A 20266-nucleotide genomic window follows, 5' to 3' on the forward strand; every position below is an offset into this window, starting at 1 on the left:
ATACTAAACTCTGCACAACTTGATTAAAGTCCCAATCTAGTTAGTAAACACATGAACAGAAGACGACATGACTCTCAGCGTCCTAAGGTACTTCCAATGTGTATAGGCAAATGTCACTGAACTAAGACAGGTTGAAGAGCATGCATACATGCAGGGGACCATTTTCGAAATCAAGACCACTGCAATGCAGGCTGCAGCTAATTTGGAGGACCACCCCACGTTGAATTTCTCAAAAGAAAGTCGAATATTGCTACTTTGTAGGCGTACACATCCTATTCTGAAATAGTTTTGTACGAGTGGATATACTCTCCATCCAAATACATACAATTTATTTTATTTTAAATAACTTCACTTTTTTTTCATCTTAACTCAATACTGTTCGTTGATAAAACTTTTTTTTATTATTCTATTACTACAATAACAAATCAATTACGATGAGATTCATTATTTTTTTTTTTCTCATAAAAAAAATTAAATATATCTCAACTTATTTTTTACATCCAAATATATCTCAATAGATTTAACAAAACTCACTATTCTTAGCATCAAAATAGAACTACAGTGTAACCGGGGGAGTGACTACCTGTCCAAGGGTCCATGTATACTCTATTTAGTTATGCATTTTAGGTGAGATAAAATGAGATGTTTTATTGAAAATTGAATAAAATATTGTTACAATATAATTTTTTTTATTTTAGAATTTGAAAAAGTTGAATTGTTTATTGTATTTTGTGTGTGAGGTTAAAAAAATTGTAATAATTATAGAGAAATGATAGTTGCAGTCATGAGTGTACAAGCGCTGCACAATCACTTTAAAAAAAGTGAATAAATACTGGATTAACATGAAAAAAATTAATTTTTTAATAGTAGATCCCACTCTTTTTCAAAACGATTGCATGGTGCTTACACACTCCACGATTGTATGTAGTATTACTCATAATTATATGAGATAAGATGATATATATATATAATTTAATTTTGTGTAACCAAAATAGCAGGGGAAAACAATTTGTCATTTCACATGAAACAACATTCATTTCTTTGGTTTTTTGGCCCTCTCAGAGCATTAGTATTGGTCTATGCATATGCATATGCATATGTAAAATCACATCTTTTGCATATCCATTTTGCCATTCAAGCAAAACTTTCACATTAGTTTATGCATATTTGAGACAAGAGTTTTGCTATGCACAAGCAAGTTTGCGTACCAATTTGCGTACTAATGTTGTTGCCTTCATATTCTAAATTCAAATTAGCACGTTTTCAATAAAATCTACTTTCTGACCAATCATATTAAATATGTGTACGTATTAGTGCACATAATCACTTACAATTAGATTTTTTCCTTGAGACAAAATAATAAAAATTATTATTATTAATTTTTTTTCTAAAATGAATTATATATATATATTTTGCAATTAGCATCTATTAAATACATTTGACATTAATAATACAAATGCAATAATAAAAAATATAATTTTTTTATATATTATATTTAAAATACAATAAAATGCAAAAATATATATATATATAATATATTATAATAATAAAATAAATTTGCATGTGAATGTTTGTTGTGTTGTTGAGGAAGGGAGAAGAGGAAATGATTATGAGAAAGAGAGTAGGAGGATAGAGAAATAATTAATAAAATAACATTTGAAAAGTGAATAGTTGATCTCTAAATTTGTATAGATACTATTTATAACTATGTAAAAATATACAGAATATGAAGGAATTTAAACTCATATTATGCAAATATGATTTTGTATATGTATATGTATAATCTAATGTGAATGCTCTCATAAAGGAAAACTGTCCTCACGACGTCACACCCTCACACGGTCACTGCAAAACGGAAAGCAGCCTGCGCACGTGAGAGCTTATTGCAAAAACTGAAAAAACGATCACCCAAAAAATAGATTCACCGACTCAATTCCATTTCATTCAATTGCACTTTTAACATGCGTGTGTCTCACTTTAAAAAAAAAAAAACATGCGTATGTCTCACGCATTTATTTTTAAATAAATGGTAAATTTAGAATATACATAAAAAAAAAAAAAAAAAAAAATCTACTCATAAGCCTAGACACCACTCCTTTTATTATTTTTTTAAAATTTTTTTTCTCTTATCAAATATATGATATATAGATAATAAGTAGAATAATTCAATTATTTTAAGAAGAATAAAACAAAAATTTTTTTTTAAAAAAAAAATATGACGTATGGTGTGTAGTTTGTGGAGTTTATAAATAGCAAAGCTAAAAAAAATCATAAATTTCTCTCTTACGAAAAGTTTATATATTCTAAAATTATATCAAACGTTACTGATTCAACTTTAATACAGAATTTAATTTGCCTACGTAACCAAATTTAGTAATTTCAAACCTATTTCAATTCATTCAATACGATATTTTTTTTTCTTTAAGAAATATTTAGCTACAAAATATACTACATAAACATACCAATTTATAAATTTATTTTTATAAAATTTATGCAGCCCTAACTTCTCATATTTTTTTTTTTTGTATTAAAAGTATTCAAGGAAATTGCTAGTAACGATAAAGTCGATTTTTTCTCTCTAGTAAAGCTGGAAAGTGGAAAGGGAATATTTTCTAAGAAAGGAAAGAAAGCTAGTATTATTTAGATAGTTTAACTGCTCATTTTAATTAATATTAAGGAAATTACACTCTTAACTCTTAAGGTTTTGTTTGCTTATACAAACCAGATAATACGAAACGAGATGAGATAAAAAATTTATAAATAATAATGAAATTATTTGTGAATAGTAGTGAAATGATTTGAATTAAAATTTTTATAGAGTTTTGAGAAATGAAGGAGAAAAAGTTAAAAAAAAAATTATAAAGTTAAAATAAGATTATAATCTAATTTTTTAATATTATTTATGTTTTAGAATTTGAAAAAATTGAATTATTTTTAAAATTTTGTTTAGAAGTTTAAAAAAATTATAATAATTAGATAAAAAAATTAAAAATTTGAAATTAAAAAATATTTATATTTAAATGTTGTTTGAATGTTAAGAAGAGACGAGACTAGACTATACTAGAGGAGAGGAGATGAAATAAAATGGAGTGAAAGTATTTGAAAGGTTCGTTAACCAGGCCTTGGAAATTTTTAGAATTGTTCTTGGTCTTTGTTTTCTTGGTAGGCATTTATGTGGCCGGAAAATACTTAGGAAAGCGTAAGTAAATATGAAACAGCGTATGAATATGGTCGAGTCGCATACAGCAGTACGGTTTCCGAAAGCAGAAAGGGTCCAAACCCAAACCCAGCCTAAACCCCTTCAAAGACGATAACCGAAATTCTTCTGTGTTTTCTTCTTCTCTCTCTTTCTGCGTGGGCTTTGGTCAAATGCTACACGGGAATACGGTAACTATAAATACGTAGATCTAACCATGCCAATTTCCTTCACTTTAATTCAAGTCTAGGGACCGACCGTAGAGCACCAGACGAGTTTTCAAATGACTGTCCCCAGGGAGTCTTCTCATGGTTTCCGCGATGGTGGTGTTCCAACCATCAGAGATTTAATCTGCCACGCAGGTTCCGGTGCCTCCGCCGGTTAGTTTTACCTTTTCTCTCTTCCATTTTTGGGCTCAATTGGCTAGGGTTTCAATTTGTTCTGTTCGCTTTCTGGCATTTCTTATGCACGCCTCACAAAGTTTGTTGTTTTAATTGTATTGCATTTGGTTCGTTTGCTTTATCCAGGGGCGATTGCGGCGACCTTTATGTGCCCGTTGGATGTGATCAAGACAAGGCTACAGGTCCATGGCCTCCCTCCTGGCCACAGAGGTATGCTACTGCCAGATTACTCCCGTACCTCTTTGACATATTTTGTTAAATTAGCGGTCAGCTGGAGCTTTTAGTTGGACAGTTTATATTCAAGTAGCGAACTAGCAATGCTGTTAGCGTTTCAGGGTGTGTTTCCTATTAAGAGATATTTGAACGAACACACACCGGTTGTCTTGAAATGTTTGCACATAAAAAGTTTCTGGATTTGTTACTTTTAAAGGAAAAAATTGTGTTGATACAAATACGCGATGTTCTGAAAATTTTGAAATTTGAAATTGTGAATTTTAACGTTTTAAATTGACATATTTGGGATGATTACATGCAATGTGATGTATTATGGTCTGACGCTTTGAGCATCAATTTATGCTGCTAACTAGTTGTACTAGCCGCATGACCTTAAAGCAGCTCTCAGAACTTAAAATCAAATGTTCAATGGTTTGAAAACCTTGTACTCTTATGCTATAATCACTTCCTTTTTCCTCTTGGCCCTGCTCCTCAAGTGGTATTCCTCTCAGTGCTGATAAGGTACTTCTCTTTTGGGGTTAAATTATCAATAATAAACTCAAAAATCTATGTGAAACTCTTATCGATTGATCATGGGAGCTTCTGACAAATTTCAAACAAAAAACTGAACTATATGAAGATTGGTAACATTACTATCACTTTGAAGGGATATTTATGCATTTTATCCATTGCTTATTATAGGATCATTTCTAATAGTTTCTATGCTTAGTAACTTGTGACCATTATTCATGCTTTCCTTTTTGGTATACACTCAGGTAGTGTCATTGTCACAAGCCTAAAGGACATATTAAGGACTGAAGGTTTCAGGGGATTGTATCGTGGCCTTTCACCTACAATAGTAGCGTTACTTCCAAACTGGGCGGTGAGTACTACTTTCATTGACTTATATCCAGATGATAATTCCTCAGATTCTTATTTACGCATTTAAAGTTAAGTCTTTGTAATTACCCCGATTGAGGATATGAAGGTGGTAAATGAGACCCCACATTGCCTGGGAGAGAGAAGTTCTTGCCCCTTGTAATGATTTCAAGGTGCTTCAATTGTAACATTGATAGTCATTTTGGAGTATAAACACATATATGTCATGGGATTTGCTTGGGTTGTTACAGTATTGGACTCTATTTTTGTTTTATGAGATCATTTGTTAAATCTCTTTATGGGCAGCTTTTTAGGATGCATATCATATTATTAATAGAGATAAGTGAAAGCAGTATTAAGAATAAGACTCAAGATGTACTATAAAAATTGTCCTTCGCTTGTAAGAAACTTCTAGTTAGAAAAAAATTCCTATTAAATTTTGTCAGTGGCTGTAAAGTGTGGTCCGATCTTTCATATGTTTCTTTTCTAATATAGTAATCAGATCAGAAAGGGAATGCCATGTAATTAGCTGCCACTTTGGCAGTCATCCTGTTGGTTCCTGCAACTTGAATCCACATGGGGGGAGTAGATTTTTTATTTTTATTTTTAAAAATGATTAGAATACTCTTGTATGCAGTTCTCTGTATAGCTAGCACATGTAAAGTTCCATCTTATGTAATTCTTATTGCTTTTTCCTAGTGACAAAGTGCTCATTTCATGTGTAGGTCTACTTCACAGTTTATGAGCATCTAAAAGGCCTACTCCAGTCACATGGTTTGTGTTTTCTGGGGTCATTTACTTGACAAATATGTGTTTGCATTCTCTTGGTTTTTTATGAGACAGATTGTTGATCTAGTCAGTTACAAATGTTTCTAGTTAAGATGATTGATTGTATTGGCTGGCTGTTGTGAATTCTTTTTTGACTTATTGTTCCCATATTGTAGTGGATAGCACAAATCAACTCACTATTGGAGCAAATATGATAGCTGCTGCTGGTGCTGGGGCTGCCACTTCTATCACCACAAATCCATTGTGGGTTGTTAAGACCAGACTGCAAGTAAGTTGGCTATGCTTATGTTTATAAGTTTCTATGAGTATATAAACAGCAATATCTGTGTCTGAGTCTCATATTTTGCTTGGCTAAATGCTTTATTCATGAGCACTTCTCTTAAACTTGTTTTGTTCCCTTTAACTGACATACTTTCAAAAGTTGTCTGGCTTCTTTTCATTTTTGAAATGAGAAGAACAGAAACTCCTACCAGACGTTAGTGAGAGGATTATTTGCCCATCAGAAAAGCTGATAATTTTGATTATGATGTGATTTCAGAAGAAAGTTGTTTGTAGTGGAGAAAAAGATGTTGATGGGCAGAATCTTTTGTTAGTCAAAACAGCTCAGCCAATAGACGACTTTATCTAAGGATAACAGTTAGATTTTATTAAGTTATTCTTTGCTGTGACATAAATTTCACATGCATGCAAGAATGTTTGCAGTCGTTTCTGAAGTGGGTGTAGTATTGCTGCTGCATGTTATATCACTGTTGACAACATTTCCGTACTTGTGAAGCCTCCTTGGAAAACATAAATTTTTTTTGCTTCAAAATCTCACAAACTTTTGTATCCTTTTTGAATCCATGTACCTCACATAAAGTTTTAGCAGGAAACATATCACACATTATTTTTTTGTATCAGTAAAACAGAAACTTTATTAATGAGAATAGGCAGAGCCCAAGTACACGAGACATATACAAGAGCAACACCTATGTGTGATTATCTAAAGATACAAGGAAATTATGAATGCTCATGCCATCAAAATTTATTATGTATACATTGTAAAGGGTAAATGAATTTCTAATATGAGAAGCAAACATAAAAGCTTACATTGGCTGCTTTAAGTTCTATACTCCTATTTTAGGAGGAAGGCTTCTTCTGAATTTTCCAGGTTGAGATCTCAGGAAGGCCAAGAATGGAATTTATCTTTTTGCCTATATAATGACTTGAGATTGATTAAATGCGATAGTAGCATTGTCCTTGGCTGGTAAGATTTCCATGTACAGCTTATGTTACCATATCCCACCCTTGTACCGCCTAAGCCTAGAAATGGGGTCTCAAAATGGGTGATGGCATTATGCCTTAAGAATATGTTTTTTGTTTAGATCTTGAATTGTAGACATCACCTGATGGTTCCTTGCTTGAATAACTGGTTCAGAATATGTTTCTTCTTTGATATGTTTATAATCTGAAATGAGGATATGACAACTAATAACCATGGTTATTTACATCTCATTTTGTTGTTACATTTCATGGTGGTGTATGTGTTGTTTTGTATATTCATTTATTTTCATCTTCATACAGACACAGGGAATGAGGCAGGGCATCGTTCCCTACAAAAGTATGCTTTCTGCTTTGACAAGGATTGCACATGAGGAAGGCATTCGAGGGCTGTATAGGTAAATAGTCCTTGATTTGATATTAGTATGTGAGCTTGGACATTTTTTGTATCTGAGATGCGATCTTTTAACCATTTAAAAGTAGATTTGATAATTCACTCAGATGGCTAGGGCTTTCATTTCAGTTGGTTATATATAAGAATTGGTTAGAATGGCTGGGACCCATTTGCAGATCTTCAAATATTTTTCTAAGTTGTGATGATATTTTTGTGGTTTGAAACAGTGGCATTGTTCCTTCATTGGCTGGGATAAGTCATGTTGCAATTCAATTTCCTGCATATGAAAAGATCAAGTGTTATATGGCAAGAAGGAGTAATAATGATTTCTTGATTTCTTTAACTGGTTTCATATAGTAAATCTTATGTTTTCTTGACATCTGTTTTGATGATTATATAACTTTTTAATTTCCAGGTAACACAACTGTTGATAAGTTGAGTCCTGGAAGTGTTGCTGTTGCTTCATCGGTTGCAAAAGTGATTGCCTCTGTGATGACCTATCCACATGAGGTATATATGACTAGAATCTTCTTTTTTGTGAACTACAATTAATGGCCAATCGTCCTTTTCAGTTCTCTCATGTTTTGCCTTTGTTGTCATGCTCGAAATTTGACTAATCAGGTAGTGCGATCCCGGCTGCAAGAGCAAGGGCTGGCCAGAAACAATGGAGTCCGATATGAAGGGGTTATCGATTGTATTAGGAAGGTGTTCCAAAAGGAAGGCTTTCCTGGTTTTTACCGCGGTTGTGCTACTAATCTGTTGAGAACAACTCCGTCTGCAGTCATTACGTTTACCAGTTATGAGATGATACATCGATTCTTGGAGCAGGTTATACCTCCAGACAAGGAGCATTCATAAGCGCACCAAAAGCCTGTGACGTGCATGTCAAGCCTCAGTCAGGAAAGGATGCAATGGGGGGTAACTTGACATCCAACATCCGGCAATCATAGAACTCAATTTGCTGAGAGTAGCTAACAGCAAGATAGTGATTCACTAAATTTTTGTCCTGTGATCGGATAGGGAAATATTTTTGTGAAAATAAATCTAATTTGTTTGGTTGGGGAAAATATTTTTCTGAATTATTTTTTTTAATGTGTAAGTCAATAGAGGCAATTGCATTTTTTTTTTTATAAAACAATATCATTTGGGTTGTAGTATATAGTTAGGACATCTGATCTCTCTCTCTCTCTCCCTGGGATTCGGAACTTTTATCATTTGAATTGGGTCTGTCTAGGAAATGAAGCATGTAATAGCATTAGTAGATTGCGATTTTGTAATTTATGAAGTTGGGTAAAGGTAATAAAGTTTGATTGGATGCGCAGGAACCATCTCTTTAAGTATTAATCGTGGAAAGAAAGTCTTCTGGGAACCCTTTTAAATTCTTGTTAATCATGTTCTAGTTTTTGTACTATTCCTGAACGCTTCGAGTGCTCGCACCCACTGGTTCTGCCTTTTATGAAGTGGACGAGACGGTTTCCCTTGTGCCACGGTCTCTGCAAAACCGTCTCAGTCCAAACGCACTTTCACTTTTCTCATTTTAGATGTTTTTGCTTTTGGCCCCAAACAAAAAGAGGTCGGATTGGAACATATCAAATAAAGCAAAAAAGAAGGGATTAAAAGCAGCTGTCCATTCAACATGACATGTTCCACAAACAATACGCTTGTAATACTTTTTTGTTTTCAAATATAGAATAAGTCATTTAAATATATGTTCAATTTTTGGCTTTCATAAGTTTGGACTTGCATATTCCTATTGCTATCATGACCTCTTTAGGGGCTGGATATAGTTGTTATAAAATTGTTAGAATCTAAACATGGATGGTAAAATTGGAGTATTGGAGTATCATTATTCTTCTCAGGGTGATAGATCTTGTTATTTCAATAAAATGAATGGTGTGTGTTAACGTCTTGTTTCGTACACCTGAGCCTGGTTCCAACAACTCGAGATGAGGTCCTCTTATCTGCACACAAGAGAAAGCAAAGGTGGCTCGGTGGAGTCTAGGAAGCCTCTGATGCCAAAGTCAATCGATTGTATTAGTAAGTTGTGTAGGAATTCAAGAGTTCAGAGAGAGACATTTGTACCTAGAGGACAACTTTTATACGAGGTTTTGTGAAGGACTTCCCATACTCTATGCCAGGGGGTTCACGTCACCCCCCACTTTAGCTCAATCAAGATCTTTTAATGTGGCATGGAGCCTGAGGTAGCGCCATTAATGTGGCGTAGCTTCTCGAGTGGCATTTTGCCGGTAGATGATCGGTATTATTATTCTCATACTCTTTTTCAGAGAATGAAGGGCTACTCAGTACTCACATGTCCTACCTGTGTGTCGGTACATATATTTTATTGCTAGGTGCCACAAGAGACGTTAGGGGTGGCAAGTCTCGTCTATCCTTGTCGGCCAATTTCCCCGTGCTATGCTTCCCTCTTTGGCTGGTATAATTTATGGGCCAGACTCCTTAGGTGGCATTTAGGGCCTTTCGGAGGATAAGGATAAGGTCAGGATGGGCCCTGATGCCTTATCCAGGCTTGACCCATGGGCCGGTAGAGAATTCTTCCTTCTAGTGTATTTTGTACACTTTCAAATAGAATTTTTCTATTCGAAAAATAACTTCATATAATATATTTTTCATAATTTTAGGGCCCTTTAATATGGACTTTGTATATGAGGAAAAACAAAGATCACATCAAAGTAACACAATATAATGGATTAACAAAATTCTGTGAATAATGGTCACGGGACGAAATTCCATTGGAAATGGAGACACCCTTCGCATCACATTTCATTTCATTTCATTTCATTTGTAAGCAATATTCCCCAAATTAATAAATTATTATTACTCAGACTCGGGAATAGAATCAAGCACAGGACGCCAAGCCTTTCTCAACAACGACCTGTACCGAAAACCGGTCCAGGCCGGCCTTGGCGACCCCGGTCCCGCTTTCCAATTATCCAACCCGCCGCCAACTAAACTTCCGCTCCCAACTAAACCAACGGTCGTCCCTTCCTTTGTCTCTTCGACCGGCGAAGACGACACGAACAGGTCCTTCAGAGTGAAACGTCCCTGCGCCTCCCCCAAGTTCTTCTCCTTCTGCTTCCCCGGCAACCGACTCGACGGGATTACTGGTGGTGCCGGTGGGTCTCCCTGGCTTGGAGAGCGGCGGGTGGAGGTCCGGCTGAGGAGCATCCGCAGGGTGGTCTTGCGGCGACGGAAGTGGACCACCGGGCTTGTCCTCGGGCTCCGCGTAGGGCTGGGAGCCACGCCGCACTGCGTCGCCAGCAGCTTGAATCTCTGAAGCGTTGCCATTTCTCCAGGTTCTTCCGCTCTTCCCTCACACCTCTGTTGTCTTGTCTCTCTTTCTTAAGCTTACTGAATTCCAGTGGGTTTGAATTTTGAATATGGTCAATGATTGTAGATAATGAGCGAGGGTTTAGGGTGGTTCGATTGCGTCGGGAGGGATAAAAGGGATCTGTTGGGAATGGGTTTGCATCTTTTTCTTTAAAGTCATTGATTGGTGGCGTGTTTCTTTTCCTTTTCTGTTTTGCCATTTCAAAGCTTGGACTGGGCTTTTAATGGTTGAATGGTGCATTTTCCAAGTAAAATTCCGTTTGTATAGGTTATGAAAAAGAGGCACTCAGGTCCCAACAAAGCATTCAAAAATCATTATTCACATTTCCCCAACAATATGATGACCTATTTGACCACTGTTTAAGAAACGATAAATTTAACCGGTAATTTGATACATTGAATATTTAATCAATGTAAGAGATGGGTTAGAGATTGGATTAAGTTCAACGCCATTTTTATACTTATTAATTCAATAATCAATTCTGCATTTTAGTCAAATTATTCTAACAAGAAAGAAGGCACAGTTTGGGGACATTTCAGAAAGCATGTTTGCCTTGTGTGGCTTACTGGAATAATAGTGGAATTGTGACTGATTATGACAGTACATGGAAATTAATTTGATAAGTAGATATGTTTTATTATGCTAAAGCCATAAAATGGAAAATTTTGATTTCACTGGACATTACCACAAACACTAAAAGTTGACTAACCAGTGAAGTATTAAGAAGTTAAAGCATACAATCCAATACTTTCAAGAAAGTGACACATCAAGGGTGAGTCGGGTTGAATGAAACAAAATTGCTTTAGAATATGAACATTACGGACCTCCATTTAAACAAGTAGATGAGAAGATAATGAAACTCCAACGCACTCATCTGCATTGGATATAGTAGGTATTAAACATTTGCTTATCATCTACTCAAAAACTACACAGGATGGAGAAGAAATTAATTACTGCTAATGGGTGTGGTAGATCTACTAGTCCAGTTATCAGTCAAACAATTTGGTGAAGGTGGCAGCTGTTTAGTCTTCAACAATCCAACTTCATCACAATCAGGTGAAGTTTGTGTGTCTATATTCAACATCCCTGCATCTTCATATGCTTTCTCTTGATCCTTCGGCACATCCTTACAATTTCGAATATTATGTAATTCCTTGAGAACCTCATCCATGGAAGGCCTCAGTTCCTTGTCCTGTTGTACACATTGAAAAGCCAAGCTTGCCACTGAAATGGTCATCCTTTTAACTTCATCATCTGAATGGAAGCCAAGATGTGGGTCGATCAACTCATGGAATGCACACTTTTCAATCTTGTTTATGGCTAGGTTAGCCAAGTTAATTTCATGCCTATGCCTACCTATATCAACAGCTGTCAGAGATGATATGAGCTCGATGAGGACAACACCAAAGCTGTAAACATCACTCTTGCTTGTAAGCTGATAACATTGGTGATATTCTGGGTCAACATAGCCAGGTGTCCCTTGAGGAGCTGTTGAGACATGGGTGACATCAGTGGGGAACAAGCGAGAAAGGCCAAAATCTGCAACTTTAACGCTAAAATTGTTGTCGAGGAGAATGTTGTTAGTCTTCACATCGCGATGTATGATGTCAGAAGCGTGGAGGTAAGCCAATGCATTAGCAGTTTCTATGGCTATGCTCATACGAGTAGGCCATGTGAGTGAACCAGGTGTTGCTCGATCTCCATGAATATGATCTGCGACAGTGCCATTGGGAATATACTCGTAAACGAGGAGAAGTTCACGGCTGTGGCGCGAAGTACACCCATAAAGGGAGACAAGATTTGTGTGGCGCAAACGTGTGAGGATTTCAACTTCATTCATGAACTGTTCTACTCGTTTGTAGTTGTGCTCATATAGGCGCTTGACCGCAACTTCCCGCCCATCACGGAGTTTCCCTGGTTGAGAAAAATAGCCGCTTGTAAGTTTTGTAAGTTAGTTAATCTCTAACATCTGCTTATAAAGTTCGTACGTGATTTTAGAACTGAAGCAATGCATTTTATCATCTTACCGTAGTAGACAGTTCCAAATCCTCCATCTCCAAGTTCTTTTTCAATATCAAAGTTATTGGTGGCTTCTTGAAGTTCACTGTAGGAGAAAAGAGGCACTCCAAAGTAGACACTCCCCCCTTCCAGGTCTGATCTTGAGTATGTGATAGCCCTCGCCAACAAGTTAGAAGAAGCATGCTTTTTCTTGTAACAGCTCCAGATAGTAACGCCCAAGCAAATCGAGATCAAGAGGACTGAGCATCCAACAGCTAAGGCAAGAAAAAGGGACTTATTTGAGTTTTGTCTGACAGGCAGCAATTGGAGGAAATTGCTGAGACCGTGAATGATTTCTTTTGAAGGTCACAAGGGAACTTATGCAAGCCAAAAATTGGAAAATATAACTAAAGTTTCTTATGCATCGTGTTCATATATGTCCATCTTTCTGGGATTATAGCAGACAGCATGCATTGGAGAAAAGCAGGGGCCATTATTTATTTGCTGTTGCGTGAAAAATAATAAAGTTAGTGCTCTAAATTTAAAAAAGAAATATGATTGAAGAGGCATCTTACCTATTAATGGTATCACCCATTTCCTTTTCTTCTCTGCAAAGAAGATACAACAACAAAGCAGTCATTATGTTAGTTTACAAAATGAAAATAAACGTACTGACGCAGAATTGAATTGGCATCCTTTGAAATTCTTTTTACAAAGCAATGTCAGAAGCAGCTCGTGTATCTCATGTAAATCGTTTCATAGGAACAAAATTACAGCTATTCATTCCTCCTTAACCTAAACTTGAAATAAGATACAGCGAATTAATCTTGCTGTACATGAATTTGGTATAACTAAAACTTCCAAAAATTAAAGAAATCTACATTCATTTTCCATACTTGTGTTGTGTGTATCCCAAATAGTTTCTCTTTATTACTTCGACAGTCGTACCTTTCACAGTAGGACCTTTGTCACAATGAACAGTACCGTTGCGAGGCCAACAATGACCACCTCCTCTATGGCACTCCAAACAATCCTTAGACCAACGCACTTGAAGTACGAACTCAAAGGGTTTTAACAAGCCTTCATCGCCTATTGGGAGCTGAATAATTGAACATTTAGAAGCATCCGGAAGCCTCTCCCGTGAAAGACTATGCCAGATTTCATACTCATTATTATTGCAGCCAAGACTTTTAAAACTTTCTGGTAGGCGAGAAATATTGTGGTTTTGTTTGCATTTATACAGGGTCCGATTTTGTGTGGGGATCTCAAGAGGGAAGGATGGAAAGCTGGGAAGACTCAAATTGGTTAGGGAATCGCATTTGCCGGGAAGCAGTTTAAATATGACATTTGGCGGCGAGAAGCGTACAAATTCATATGATCTTTCACTGCCCCCAACTCCAAGTTGGATCTTCGGAGTATTTGTGTCGCAATCTTTTATGAATAAGCCGCAATCTGGGTTTGAGGTATTGGAGAATAATGGGAAGTGGAGCTTGCCCAGTCTTCCACAATCAAACTCCTTCGTACATTCTTTATTGTCATCTTTAGCCGAGCAAAGCAGCACGAGGTACGAGAGCAGAAAGAAAACAGACGACTTGGAGACAGAAGCCATCCCAAAATTCCCAAAATTGCTTTAGCACGGTGGTTAACCTTCAAATTGGAAATGGAAGAAGAACACTAGTAAAAGCAGGCCGAGATTTAAAGCAAGGATACATGCATGGGTACCCCAAACATGGTCTGTGCATTGGAAAATTCATTCATACCACCACAGGTCCTCATCCAAAGACTCCACGGAGGTGCTAGAATTTCCTATACATCTTCCCCCATTGACCCGCTTTTGTGCGAGTCTTTGCGGCTAGTTTCAATCTTCCACTCATGCTATTGATGAAAACCAACCAAATTAAAGAAATCTCACGAGCCACGTCTTAATTGGCTCTCTACTTTTCGTGTAAACGTCTAGTAAGGGTGGGAGAAGAAGAAGATCACAGCATAGCAGCAATAATTGTATAACGCGTCTTTCTCATAATGAAACAAACAACGTGATACATCATATGGTCCACAAGCTTTAGAAAAGTTCATGGGGGATTGCGGGTTAAAAAAAGGGGTAGAAGCCAGATAAAGTGGAAAAGCAATTGGCATCCTTGGAAAACCTGAACGTGGTGGGTACTACCGGGACGTGGACGTACTGGTCATTTGATTTGGTATGACTTTGCTATCAAAGACTGAGTTTTGCAGGAGACTTTTTGAGGGAAGTAGGAGACGGGGTGACGAGAACGTATTGACGGGGGAAAGTGATGGTGGCGAAGTCATGGATTGTGCTTTAAGGTCAGGATTCAGCATTCTTGTCTGGGATCTCTCTCTCACAAGCATCCTCTTTTTTTTCACAGATGAGATAAGATAAAAATTAAAAATTGAATAAAATATTATTAAAATATATTTTTTAATATTATTTTTATTTTAAAATTTAAAAAAAGTTGAATTATTTATTTTAATTTATATGAGAATTTGAAAAAGTTATAATGATTAGATAAAATGAGATGAGAAGAATCGTGAAAACAAATGACAACGTATATCATACCATAATCAAGTTTTGCATTTGACCTTGTATTTGACATTTGTCTCCGGAGTAAGTTTCCCAACAAAACAGACAAATGGGTTTGATTATAGTATATTTTCAGATTTCAATCAATCTTTGGCTATGATTATTTTCTTTTTCATTGGACTTGCTCTATACTAGGTCTAGGTGTGTTCATAGTAATATTGTTCCTTGTCACCGTTCTGAAAATAGATATGTGAGACATAATATCGAATGCCATAAAAAAATTTTAAGTGTGTCTTCGTATTATCATTGAAGTTTAAGTGAATTAGCAACACACTAGGCTACTACAGACCGAAGGTGAAAGGAAAGGAAGAAAGAAGTAGTAGTCTTTTATCCCAGACACCTTACACAAAATATATGACTAAACAGCATCCATCTTCAAGGATGTATATGAAAATGCTCATTTTTATGATTACAAGATGTAGGCGAAGGCAATCGAAGGTGGTTTTCCTAATTGGACATGATCATAATAGCACCATAACATACTAAGAACCTGATATAAAGACTTAGATGACTAGAAGTCGTACACATAAAATACATATATACGAGCTCGTGAAGGCTAATGACAGAGGAAAAAGTAATTTGATACAAAGAAATTGGGAAAAAAATTATGATGACAGTCGTAGTGATTTCTTTTCTGTTTGCCAAAAGTTTATTAATCACGTGTACACAAATGGGTCAAAAATAGAGGCTGATGGGGGGAATAAACACAGTCAGGCTTGGCCACCGCAAAATTTGATTTTAGGGGGCACACAGATCACCTGGCCGAAGTCTAACATTATTTAGCAGGGATTTCTACCCATTTTTTGGGCCTACCTAAATGAATAAAGATGCAGCTTAAAGGCTTAAACCCATTCAATTAGAGTTCGGGGTGTAAAGTTTATCATCCTACTGTTCAAGCAATGGCTCTTGGCAAGTTGCGTTGCTAAACCCAACTTATGAAGACCAAAGTGGTGTATGTGCATTCTACAATAGAATGTTATGAAGACCAAAGTGGTGTATGTGCATTCTACAATAGAATGTTAGGCTCAATTAGAAGGTCTCCTAAGCTGCTTCTATTCTTCTAACAAGAATCATGTCAAAGCAAAAAAAGAAAGAGAGCTTACAGCAGAACGATCTGTAGCAGCCTTGCTGCCATGCATGGCAGCTTCAGTGACGGGTTCCATAGGGCTTTAGATAGTCTAGAAATATAGGCATATGCTACTCTTATACTATCCTATCATGTCATGTCATTAAAAATTAATATTAATATAATAATCATACCAACAGAAAACTAGGCTGTGAAGTTACAAAAGAAGAGCAGGTCAGCATGGTTGCGAGTGAATCCAAGGGAAGACCGATCAAAAGATCAGAGACCGTGAAGGAGAGAGCAGAGAACGAATCAATGAAGCTGGAGGTCGTGTAAAAAGGAGTGCCCTGTGGAGACGGTGGAAAAACTTGGGTAGGCACAGCTAAATTAGTATGGGCAGTTTGTAGGCGTAAAAGCTAATTGAAAAAGTTCTGAAAACCCATCAGGTGGGGGACCGGACGACATGGTTGAAGAACAAGATGAAAAGGACCAAGAAACATACAAGAGACATGGCGATGGCGGGGAGTGAGGCCGCGTAGGAGCAATACTGCTAGTGGCCTCCACTTGATCACCACTAAAATATTCTCAGTTTTGGCATTTCCATGATCTGGGTGTACGTGTTTGATTGGACTGGGTTGCACTGATGCTTAAATTGAAAACATGGTATATGCTTGTCTCGCTCTATCGATCTTATCTAAACCTTCAACTTCCTATGGGAAAAAGCCATCAGTAACAAACTATTTTCTTCTCCCTTGCCGCCTCCACCCACATGCAGATATTATCAAAGCTAATAATTATGGTGAGGGAAGAAATTCAACCTCGGAGGTCAGCTGAAGGGTTAACTTTTTCTATTTCTTTTACAATGCTAATTCATGAGTCAATATGGCTGAATCACCAATTTGAATCTGTCCAAGGACGAATAACTACTATTCAATGAACTTCTCAGAATATCCCACCATCCAAACGCAACCTAATAATTAATCTCCAAATTGGTCGCCCTCATGTGGCTTTAAAATAATGTATTCATGTTATCGCTTGTAATGCAATACAATAATATCTAATACAAACCGAACACCGCCATTAAAACTATAAGTCCCTACGTCTCTGTCGTTTTCTCTCCTGCAGATCACTATCAATTTTTGAAATTGCCATCAAAATGGCAGCCGGTAATTGACTTTGATAGTCTACCATTCAAGCATCAACTAGGGGTGTTATTATATTTTTGCCTCGTAAAAATATATATATATATATATATGTATGTATGTATACGTCTAGTGCTAAGTAGCTAGGTCGGTACAAGGATTGTTAAGCCTTTAATTTAGAAAACGCTTGAGAATAATGCAGAAATTTTCCCGATAATTAAGAATAAAAATAAATACCGTGTATACAAATCAAGTTGTGTATAAAGCTTCATCTACAATTTGTATTCTCTTAAAATTTAAGTACAGTCTATGGGACCAGGACCACCCAAGTCAGAAGTCTAATTCAGTACAGTTAATAAAAATAAAAAGCAATTAAGTTATATTCTAGCATTAATGGAACGTGATGGTATTAAATTAAAGGTTGCTAGGTTGGAATCGATATTCCAGAGTTTAAGATGAGTCTATTTTGTTCATATATATATATATATATATATAGATATATAGTCCTGTGAAATCAAGTGGGATCCACCTAAATGAATGATTGTGAAATGTACGCAAAGAACTAGTTTCCTTTTTTCGGGGCACTAGAGGATCATCCTCGAGCCACTTCGCAAAGAACTCATTTAAATTTGCAGAGAGAGCCAATCCATCAAACTTGGATTGAATTTCTATACTTGTGGAGGAGAAGAAGTCTTTTAGAGAGAGAAAACTGACCAGAAACGCAGTGCCAAGCATGAGGTCTATCAGGGCAGAAGCACTTGAAATGCCACTCGGTGTAATTGAATCCACACCGCCCTCCACTTTCCTGACAAATGCTGCAGTCGCTGGCCTTCCATTTCACCCAAAATCCATTTCTCAGGGCCCTTTCAATTCCATCACGATTCTCACGCTCATAAGGTTCCACGGGTGCTACCACCCTAGTTGTGCACGCCTTCGATACGTTCCTTAGCTTTGGGTCGTTTTCAGGCAGGACCAGAACCGAACCGTTTTTGTTTTCCCCATGATCACAACCAGGATATGAAAACCTTAACGCACTCTCAAGTGTCGAAGCGTCGCAACCATAAAGCAGATTCACATCATGGGTTTGGAACGGTGCTAGTTCGAACCGGGCACTAGGAAAGGATATGGCTTGAGTTAAAGGAATACAACCGGTGGTTGAATTCCAAAAGTCAGCGCTTGAGACGCGAAGGATTTGGGTTTCGTAGGAAATGTTGTGGATGATATAGTCGTTACTTTGGATGTTGATGGTGGGTTGGCCATTGTTATTGCAAGAGAGCTCGAATCCAGGATACCCACAAGACCTGTTTTGCTTACTTCGGATGTGGAATGGGTAATTAATGGGTTGCCCATCACCACAGTTTCCAGGCTCAGCACTGCAGACTTGGAAGTAAGGGTCGACTACACCTTGGGATTTTGTTGGTAGAGGAGAAGAGAGGATGAGGAATATGCATAGATTCAACAGAGGAAAAATGGGTGACAGAAGGGTGGGAAAGAGGTTTTTTGATTTCATTTGGGGATCAAGAAAACGTGGTGGTAGAGAGAGATGTAGAAATGGATCATAATCTGGAGAGGAAGAGGGAAGAGGGAAGAGGGAAGAGGAGTTGAGGAGTTGATCGGTAAGACAATTGTTAGGGGGGACGCATTTGACTTTCTAAAATGGAGAGTCCTTTTTTGCAACTGAAGAGATAGATCGATAACAGGACAGGGATTGTCGAAATCTGCCCCAGATCTTAGACTGTTGAAAAGTCTTATTCGATTAGGACGTGTTTGGCAAAGTTTTACCACTTGACCTACCTTCAAACTTCAACGAATGGTCCTTTTTGCCATTTTGAAGAAAAATGCTACTTTACGCATTCTATTTATCCTCTCATTTTGACACTTTATATATTTTATTTTTTTTTAATTTTTATTTTTACTTAATAGTTAAAGAAAGTGATTATTAGTGTATTGATATTTTTTTTTATATTTTTTAAAAATATTTTTAAATGATAACAAAATATGAAAAATAAATTAGAAAAAAATAAAAAGTTGATTTATAACTAGTGGTATGTTTGAGCGGTCTACTCTAAGCGGCAGAGCACCACCACTCCTTTTTGAAATGGCATATGCTTTGAATCCTGACATTTTTTTTATTATTATTTAATGATTAAGAAAGTATTTTTTAATGATGTTAAAATTTTTTTAAAATATTTAAGATTATTAAAAAATGTATGAAAAAATGCATAAAAAAATAAGATGAATTACACTAATCAAAACCCAAATCGGGACCCAATATGGGAGGCTGTAGTGCCACCCTTTTGAAATAATAATGTCTACGTTCCATCTTCAAACTTCCTTTGCGGCTATAATTACTGCTATCAAGATTCTCCTAGAATTTCCCTTTGGATTTTGAATTCTAGAACAAGAGAAATAATAAATAATAAAATTTTATAATGTTCCTAACATTTTTATATAATCCGTTGAATGGATTAGATTTTTTCAATTTTTTTTTTTTTTTTATTTCAACTTAAAGTCTCAAGTAAAAGAGAGAATAATACCTAAAGTAGATATTACAATATTTATTAATAATTGAAAAAATTCACACAAATTAGGGGTGGGCAGTAGGAGATGTAACCCGCTACCCCACCCCCGCTCCGCCCATGCCTCGCCCCTGCCTCGCAGGGAGAAGCATCATTGGGGCGAGGGGCAGGATGACCCCAACGGGGGCTGGGGGTAGGATGACCCCAGCGGGGCCCTGCCCCCTACTCTGCTCCACATATATATAAAAAAAAAAGAATTTATATATTTATATATATAAATAAATAAATATATTGTATATAGATATATATAATTTATTAAATACTTAAAATTGTATTCAAGTTATTGGATTGTCTTGGTCTCATTGGCCAATCTTTATATAAGAGATCAAAGTAATACAATAGTCATATTTAAACAATGTGGGACTATATAATTATTGTATTGTCTTGACTTCCTATATAAA

The 20266-nt window shown here is 36.4% G+C and overlaps 3 protein-coding genes across 4 annotated transcripts; 1 reads left to right on the plus strand and 2 right to left on the minus strand.

Annotated features, from left to right (window-relative positions):
- Positions 1-3113: 3113 nt before the first annotated feature.
- Positions 3114-8476, plus strand: LOC121254747 (nicotinamide adenine dinucleotide transporter 2, mitochondrial). The gene is made up of 9 exons (XM_041154892.1): positions 3114-3576; positions 3724-3807; positions 4587-4693; positions 5415-5463; positions 5634-5746; positions 7042-7136; positions 7360-7448; positions 7548-7642; positions 7754-8476. Exons 1-9 carry the CDS (start codon positions 3480-3482, stop codon positions 7988-7990), a joined length of 966 nt encoding a protein of 321 aa, XP_041010826.1. The 5' UTR covers positions 3114-3479; the 3' UTR covers positions 7991-8476.
- A 1249-nt stretch (positions 8477-9725) lies between these two features.
- LOC121254748 lies at positions 9726-10672 on the minus strand. The gene has a single exon (XM_041154894.1). It carries the CDS (start codon positions 10436-10438, stop codon positions 9968-9970), a length of 471 nt encoding a protein of 156 aa, XP_041010828.1. The 5' UTR covers positions 10439-10672; the 3' UTR covers positions 9726-9967.
- A 596-nt stretch (positions 10673-11268) lies between these two features.
- On the minus strand, positions 11269-18942 carry LOC121254746 (LEAF RUST 10 DISEASE-RESISTANCE LOCUS RECEPTOR-LIKE PROTEIN KINASE-like 1.1). 2 transcript variants are annotated; one of them, XM_041154890.1, is made up of 4 exons: positions 18001-18942; positions 13055-13087; positions 12509-12754; positions 11269-12395 (listed from the first exon to the last, which is right to left on the minus strand). In XM_041154890.1, the coding sequence occupies exons 1-4, from the start codon at positions 18794-18796 to the stop codon at positions 11428-11430; spliced, it is 2043 nt and encodes a 680-aa protein (XP_041010824.1). In that variant the 5' UTR covers positions 18797-18942; the 3' UTR covers positions 11269-11427. The 2 variants fall into 2 exon arrangements, with proteins under 2 accessions (XP_041010824.1, XP_041010825.1); XM_041154891.1 differs by lacking the exon at positions 18001-18942 and adding an exon at positions 13443-14549.
- Between the last annotated feature and the right edge of the window lie 1324 nt (positions 18943-20266).

This window comes from Juglans microcarpa x Juglans regia, chromosome 3D (genome assembly GCF_004785595.1).
Source record: "Juglans microcarpa x Juglans regia isolate MS1-56 chromosome 3D, Jm3101_v1.0, whole genome shotgun sequence".
In the NCBI taxonomy this organism is placed as follows: Eukaryota; Viridiplantae; Streptophyta; class Magnoliopsida; order Fagales; family Juglandaceae; genus Juglans; species Juglans microcarpa x Juglans regia.